Source organism: Calliphora vicina, chromosome 2 (genome assembly GCF_958450345.1).
Source record: "Calliphora vicina chromosome 2, idCalVici1.1, whole genome shotgun sequence".
Classification (NCBI taxonomy): Eukaryota; Metazoa; Arthropoda; class Insecta; order Diptera; family Calliphoridae; genus Calliphora; species Calliphora vicina.
Genome location: NC_088781.1, coordinates 41,737,292 through 41,745,502, shown reverse-complemented (window position 1 = coordinate 41,745,502; position 8,211 = coordinate 41,737,292). Strand labels below are relative to the sequence as shown.

General features: G+C 31.7%; 2 protein-coding genes across 2 annotated transcripts; one reads left to right on the top strand and one right to left on the bottom strand.

The window, feature by feature from the left end:
• Positions 1–3,401: 3,401 nt before the first annotated feature.
• On the bottom strand, positions 3,402–3,965 carry LOC135951138 (protein C10). Its single transcript, XM_065500722.1, has one exon. It carries the CDS (start codon positions 3,931–3,933, stop codon positions 3,595–3,597), a length of 339 nt encoding a protein of 112 aa, XP_065356794.1. The 5' UTR covers positions 3,934–3,965; the 3' UTR covers positions 3,402–3,594.
• A 662-nt stretch (positions 3,966–4,627) lies between these two features.
• Faf2 (Fas-associated factor 2) lies at positions 4,628–8,093 on the top strand. Its single transcript, XM_065500708.1, has 6 exons — positions 4,628–4,941; positions 5,007–5,185; positions 6,199–6,478; positions 6,545–7,176; positions 7,237–7,380; positions 7,447–8,093. The coding sequence occupies exons 2-6, from the start codon at positions 5,063–5,065 to the stop codon at positions 7,639–7,641; spliced, it is 1,374 nt and encodes a 457-aa protein (XP_065356780.1). The 5' UTR covers positions 4,628–4,941; positions 5,007–5,062; the 3' UTR covers positions 7,642–8,093.
• The last annotated feature ends 118 nt before the right edge of the window (positions 8,094–8,211 follow it).

Genomic DNA, 8,211 nt, shown 5'->3' with positions numbered 1-8,211 from the left:
TGAACATGTTATATGCGACTGCCCAAAGCTGGCAATGTGCAAAACTAAATGGTGCGGAAGGGCCTTTTTGGCCCCGGGAGACGTAATTGATCTCTCACCAAATAGAATAGTTGTCTTCATACGTAGCCTAAATCGGTTGGGATGAAAAATTTAAAGCTGCACAAAAGATGCTATGGGTCGCAGTGTGTAAAGGTAAAATATGCTAGAATTGACTGAAGTTACAATATATGTAAATAAAATTTTAAATGAAATTCTTACAATGCAAATCCCTCTATTTATTGGTTTTATTTATTTGAAAAAAAAACGCTAAAAATTAAAAATTTTAAAAATAAAAATTAGATGTAGAATTCGAAATTCTGTGGCTTTAAAATATATTGTGGAAGTATTTAATATTCCTTATGAATTAGTGAAATAAACAGTTTTTAGCTCTCCTGCAAACTAGAGTTTTGAATAATGATTTTAAAGTCCTATAACTCCTTAACTAAGAGTGAGCGGAGTTTTAATTTAAAACAAAATTATTGAAATACAAGCTGTTCTCACGATCTTGATTTATGCCAAAAATAGAAATGTTCTATTTCAAACAAACTATTTATAGTATGGCTGTTTTATTTAATACTTAAAATTGTCTTTCGAATCAAAATACAGTGAAGTCCCCCAGGTTGAAATAGGGTGAATGCACCAGTAGTCGGCAGTTTAACTTTTTTTCAGTTTTTAAAGTGATACCATTATGAGTGCGAACATGGTATTGGGATGTAAATGGGTTATTGTTGTTTAGTAATTTGTATAGTTTTAGACTCAATTAATTCTTTTCAAGCAGTTTTTATTAAATTTGAGCAATTTACGTTTTTTTGAAAAAACACGATTTGTGCCCGAAGTCGGCACTCTTGATCCTAATGTCGGCAATTTGTGACCCAATAGTCGGCATAGCATTTTTTATTAAGAAAAGAATAAAATCTTAAAAGAATTCAAGTTATTTTTTATTTAAAATATCAGCCATTTAAATAAATACTAATAAAAAACATAAATTAGTGCATTTGAGGTGAAACCACTGTGGGCAAATATCATATCCTACGTTTTTAGACCATCATCCTCAGGATCTGTGTCCAAATCCTCTTCACATGTGCCCCTAACTCGTTTTATCTTCCTTTTTTAATTTGTTTTGGTTTATTTTATTTTTCTATTATGGTCACTGTAATTATGTATATGTTTGCGGTAACCATTTATGTTTATTTTATGTTTAAGTTACCATTCACATCATTGTAGCAATCATATACATATGATTGTAGTAAATATTTATGTGTTTGTGGCAACCATGTTTATGATGTAATACTTCAACATATTGTGTTGTTCTAGGATTATGGTTATCATATTCTGAGATCAACATATTATGATAAATCATTATCATGAAAATGATTGCCATAAATATATATTTATTTACAATCATGTTAATGGTAACGTAAACATATTATGGTTACCACAATCATATACAATATCCCAGTGACCATAATATTATTAAAAAACTTTGAAATGTACAACTACAACTTGTTGGGATTGGACTTGAACAGTTAAAAGGCTGAAACCAAGTATTTGAATAATTATTTGATAAAGTTGGAGATGAGTAGTGAACAGGTTTCAACGTTTCATCGTGATTTTCTGCAGCTAAAGTTGGCGATACTACCATATTTTCAACTTTTCCTTGTTAATTATGAACGTGCCTGCCTCTATGGTAAGATTACTCACAATTTCAATAGTTTGATAATTTATTTTTAAGTTATTGTTCTCTTCGATAATGTCATCGGAATCAATTCTACGCTCATATTAGGAGCTAGTCGGTTGACTATTTCAAAAGCTAGATCCAAATCCGTTTCTTTTCTCATTTTCAGGCCGATCACCTACTAATAACTCCAACTGATTTAGTAAAGAGCCTGTTTATTAAGGTACCTTACATGATTATTTTAGAGAGAACAGTTTAAAAACCCCTTTATACCATTTCTTTCCTGGTAGATCATGGTTTGCTGCTCTTCACGATTGATTGAACCGTGTTAAGTTAATCCTCACTTTCTTTGGAATTAGATAACACTGTTTGCGGCCCCATTCTCATAGGACCTTCGGAACCGTATAATTTGTCCTATATTTTTGAACGCGGAACTCCATATTGTTTACTGGCACCTAATACAGAAATCGGGCCTTCTCTCGCATAGAAAATATTTTAAGGCTTTTTCAGGATATTGGTGCATGGGTTTTTTTTCTGGAGTGTCCATATTTGGAATTCTAAGATGTTAGAATTAATAATACCTACTGAATCTCTAAATATTACTCTATTTAACGATCTCCAGTCAAATAAAAAGCTGCTGCCGAGCTCAGGATGCTTGGTATCCTATACTCGGCAGTTCTTAAAATGCTCAATTAAAACTGTGCCGACTATTGGGTAAACTCATTTCAAACTCATTTTCTTCAAATCTATTGTCAAGAGAGATGAGTAATAAACATATTTGTAGAATTTGAGCTTAATACAAAAAATTAGCAATTTTCCTGAAGTCGGCATCACTATGCCGACTATTGAAAATCATAGAAATTTTTGTTCCTAATGACGGCATCAATTAAAATAACCAAAAAAATTATTTTTTGTGAAAACTTTCACATTGTAGGTAATATTTAAACAAAGTTTTATCTGTTAACACCACTCTGGTAAAAATATTACTTAAATTGATATGGTTACTAACTTGTTTTAGTTGGCCTTGCCACTAAAAAATTTCTTAAAAAACAGGCACTTCCGCACCAGTTGAAAGATGGTCACTTAATGAGGACAAAAATAGATGAAAATACTCATCTCACCCAAATTTAAACATTACATAAAGATAAATGAGTGTATGTTTAATTAAAGTTAAATCTTACTTTTGTATAAAATTATCGTTATTCTTATTTATTAAGCTTTTAAGTCAAAAATGCCGACTACTGGGTCAGGTAATATTTAAACAAAGTTTTATCTGTTAACACCACTCTGGTAAAAATATTACTTAAATTGATATGGTTACTAACTTGTTTTAGTTGGCCTTGCCACTAAAAAATTTCTTAAAAAACAGGCACTTCCGCACCAGTTGAAAGATGGTCACTTAATGAGGACAAAAATAGATGAAAATACTCATCTCACCCAAATTTAAACATTACATAAAGATAAATGAGTGTATGTTTAATTAAAGTTAAATCTTACTTTTGTATAAAATTATCGTTATTCTTATTTATTAAGCTTTTAAGTCAAAAATGCCGACTACTGGGTCATGCCGACTATAGGAGCGTTTACCCTATATAGATAAATTCTATGACATTTGATTCACTCCATTGATTAAACAATTAATTCAGCTAGCCCACATGCAAATGTTTTTATTCAAAACGGTTAATAATTTTAGTTTTTTTACATAACATTTATTAAATGCTTAATGACCAATAATAATACAAAGTATTAAAAAAATTATTTCTCTTAAAATCTACTAAAAATTCTTATTAATACTATTCCTATTTCCTGTTATTATTGTAAGATAAACTAATAATGGCAGCATATTAGCGTGTTAATTAATAATAGCCAAAAATCATTGCTTATATCAAAATATCATTTGTGGTGTTGATGGCAATTGGTGGTAAATAAATGGCTCTGATTTGACTGCGTAGACGGGCGATTTCAACATCTTCGCGTTCCAACTCACGTATTAGTTGAGAAAATTGTACAAGACCTTCGCGGTTGCCGGGGAAACCGTATGATTTGATGACTTCAGTTTGTAATTGCATGACCAAAGGGAAGACATGTTGCATCATTAGCAGCATTTCCTTGCCAGCAGAGGCTTTGGCTTCGGAAAGTTTCTTGGAGTTTTCGGGTTGATTGACGGTGCGTATAATATCGATTAAGATTTGTTTGGCAGTATCGTTACTAAAGTTCATTTTAATAAATTATCTATTACAAATTTGTTATTTTTTTGTTTCCACTAAATTAATGTAAGTTCAGTGCAAAGTAAATTAATAAAGTGGCGACAGTACTACAACAAATACAACATTTACAAAAACCACAAGCAATTTTGTTTTTGGTTTAAGGTCTGAGCTGTCAAAGTTGCCTGTTGTTGTTTTTGCTTTTGGGCTTGTTGTATTTTTCGCCACAACAACCACAAGTGAATTGACAGTTCAGACCAAAGTAAAAAAAATAGTCAGCTGTTCTACTGAGTCTACTTTATTAATTTACTTTGGTTCAGTGAATAGTTAATAAAACACTAGTGCAACACCTACAAATTGTTTGTAAATAATGTTGCCAACCATGTGATGTAAAGTGTTGCCTGCTCATGAACCGTATTATCAATTTATGGTTTGTTACATGGATGTGAATTATTATTATTATGAATATAGTTTATTATTAATTTATATTAATATTATTTATGTAGGATTTTTTGTTTACCGTTGTTGTTTTTAATTATATTTATTTTTTGTAATTGTTAAGACGGAAATATTTTGAAAATAATCTTTAACACTGAATTTAAATTGCCAACCCTGATAACTAATTTAATTGTTGTTGACTTTTTATTTGTCTGATATGGCAACCTTATTTTTCATCTTTGACATTTTATCTTTTGTAAAAAAAAATAATTGTCATTGAATTTTTTTTACAATCTACGGAGATTTAATCGAAAACTTTTAATACATTTTTTTACCTAATATTAATGCAAAAATTTATTATTTTTGCCTAAAAAAGGTTCATGTCTTTCCTCTTAACATTCAATTATGTTAACAATTATTTACTCACGCTAAATTAGACGTAAAACAAAATCAAAGGTGTGAAAAAACATAGGGAGCTGTCTGACAACCAACACACAAGAAGAAGAGACACGTCTGTCTGGGGTCAAGATTTACTGGTCGGAAAAAAAAGAAAAACAGACCAAAACGGCTACTTAAAACACCAAGGTTGTTTATTTTATAATTATCAATTAATTATGTATTTGCTAATTAAATTTCCTTTAATTGTTTAGTTAATATTTTGTAAATATAAAAAAAGTATATTTTTTATAAAGAATACAACATAAACATGATGGAAGACGGTCTGACAAATGAACAAACGGAAAAGGTCTTACAATTCCAAGATCTAACAGGCATTGAAGACATGAGTGTGTGCCGGGATGTTTTAATAAGACATCAATGGGACTTAGAGGTAAGTGCTGATCACGAACATAATAAAGAAAATGCTTTGAATCCATTTTAAAGATATGTACTTGAAAGACACTAGACATACAGAATCAGATGTTATCCATAGCGTTAGTTTAGATGGTCAAAATAAATCAAAGCAGAATAACCAAATTTAAATCCTTAAAGGTTTTTTTTAAAGATTTATTATGGTAAAACTGAAAGTTCCATTTTTAAATAAAATTCTACTTAAACTAAAATTAACTATACATTTCGTAGGCTGAATGTTTGTTTATTAGTAGTGATAATCTAGAAATTAAATCAACTTTATACAGTGGTTGACAATACAAGTTTAGGTTCCATGGACAGCCACTCGTCAAGCAGCTCCAGATGTAGACAGCAGTATATTTATACTTCATCCGTCGCTTTCAAGGCGAACCAACCAGATTCCTTGATGAAGGAGTGAATGCGTCTTAGATTCATCCTTGATAACGTTTCCTCAAGTTTGTCAGAGACGGGCATTGGCAGAATAGGTGGGACACCTGTTCTTTGCAGTCTTATATAGTCTCTGCTGTACAACCATATTACATTTTGCAAGGAAAAAACCAGAAAAGGGTTCAATCGCCTCCTCAGCCATCGTCGCACTCCTTTTGACCAATTCGTCTGCTATACAATTACCCTGATTGACAATACAATGGAAATTAAGAAATTTGTATTTCTAACCCCCTAATTCATAATCAATTTTTAAATTTGTAATTTTTTTTTTCAATATTTATCTTAAAGTATACTTTGGTGAAGGGTACATAAGATTCGGCACAGCTGAATATATCACTGATTACATATCGTAATCAGTGCGTTTGAATTTTTTTAATAAAACTGCTGGTTTTGATAAAATGAGTCGTAATTGCACATCAAAATTAGTTAAAAATATAATTTTAATTTTTGGTTTAGTTTTGCGTATTAGGAACGATATAATACTAAATGGATCGCAAACGAATATTAAGGTAATGAGTATAACAAAGTGTTAATGCTCCCTTTCAGGTGGCCGTACAAGAACAAATGAATATACGTGAAGGAAGACCTTCGTCATTTGTTGGCTCTAGAGATGTGCGAGCGCCAGCTGTGATTAATGATCGTTTTCTGCAGCAAGTTTTTTCTGCCGCTATGCCGGGAGGACGTTCGGCGAGAAGTTCGACACCCGGCCCCATGCCACGTAGTATAACAGGCATAATAGGTTATATAATCAACATGGTATTCCAGTATTGTTACTCAACAATATCAAGCATTTTGAGTGCTTTCCTAGGAGGAAATGAGGAAAGAAGTAAGTTGTATATAATATACAAAAAATTATTAATTTTAATCCTTATTCTTGTTTTATAAAAAAAAGTTGTTACAGATCCCTTGGGTGATGTTATGAGTTTTATACGCTCATACAGTGAACGTTATCCCGAACATCCCGTTTTCTATCAGGGCACATATGCACAGGCCTTAAGCGATGCTAAACAAGAGTTACGTTTCTTGTTGGTCTATCTACACAAAGATCCGACAAAAAATCCCGATGTCGATACATTCTGTAGTCAAACATTGGCAAATCGTACCGCAATCGATTTTATAAATCGTAATACATTATTCTGGGGCTGTGATGTTTCGTCTCCGGAGGGCTACCGTGTCTCGCATTCGATAAATGCCAGATCATATCCCATTATGGTTTTAATAGCATTAAGAGCTAATCGCATGGTGATAATGGGTCGTTTTGAGGGTGATTGTACTTCAGATGAATTGGTAAATCGTTTACAGACTGTAATCAATGCCAATGATGTTTGGTTGAGTCAGGCCAGAGCTGATCGTTTAGAACGTAATCTAACACAAACTCTGCGCCAGCAACAAGATGAGGCATATCGTCAAAGTTTACGAGCCGATGAAGAGAAAGAGCGCTTAAGGCAATTGGAAAGAGAAAAGGAAAGGGAAGCAGAAGAGGCTTTAGAAAGAGAAAGACAAGCAGCAGAAAGGCGTAAAGAGGTAAATGATAATGAAATACACTGCAACAAACACTGTTTAAATTTTTGTTTACAACTGTAGGAAATTGTTCAATTAAAACTCGATATGGCTGAGCAAGTACCGTCTGAACCACCCGCCGATGCTCCGAATGCCATAAGTGTGGTATTTAAACTGCCAAATGGTGCCCGCATTGAACGTAGATTCCTGCACTCAAATTCCTTAATAGTAAGTAAACTGACTTTGTTTTTAGTTTATTTAAAGATAAAAATATATCTCTTCATTTGTCAACAGGATGTTTCCAATTATTTATTCTGCCATCCCTCTTCACCGGATGAATTTGAAATTACAACGAACTTTCCCAAACGTGTTATATATTCCAAATCAAATGATCTTGAATGTGCTGCCTCAGCAAATGCTAACAAAACTTTATCTGATGTAGGTTTAAAGAATCGTGAAGTACTTTTTGTCAACGACTTGGAAGCGTAATATACATTGTGTGATGATGTATCAGAATTAGAATTTATTACAAAAAATTCTTAACGCTTTTCCTGGTTTAGGCAACAACAACAACAAAAACAGCAGCAAAAGAACAGAATAAAATTACAACAACAAAAACCATTTGTTTACCATTTACATCTCATTACGGCAATATTGTGTATTTTTAAGACATAATTCCTTTTTAAAAAGTATATACATACATACAGAAAAAATGGCGTTGTAACGCAATCGTGGATGAAATTCCTAATTATGTTAATTTTTGATTTGTATTTAATTTTTATTTTAATATTTTTCCATTTTTTTTTATTTTAATTTCTACTTACAAAAAATGATTTGTTTATAATTTAAACTAATTTCTAACGTAATAAGCACATTGCTGGAAAATGTAAAATAAAAAATAACGAAAAATGTACTGTTTCTAGTAATTTAACAAATTTTAAGTTAAATGTTTTACTCTGTTGTTAGGTGGAGATTTTCTACATTTTTCAGAAAACAAATTATTGTGGATTGATGGTAGAAACTTTTTGTGATCAGCGTTTACGTCGGACTTATTACTTA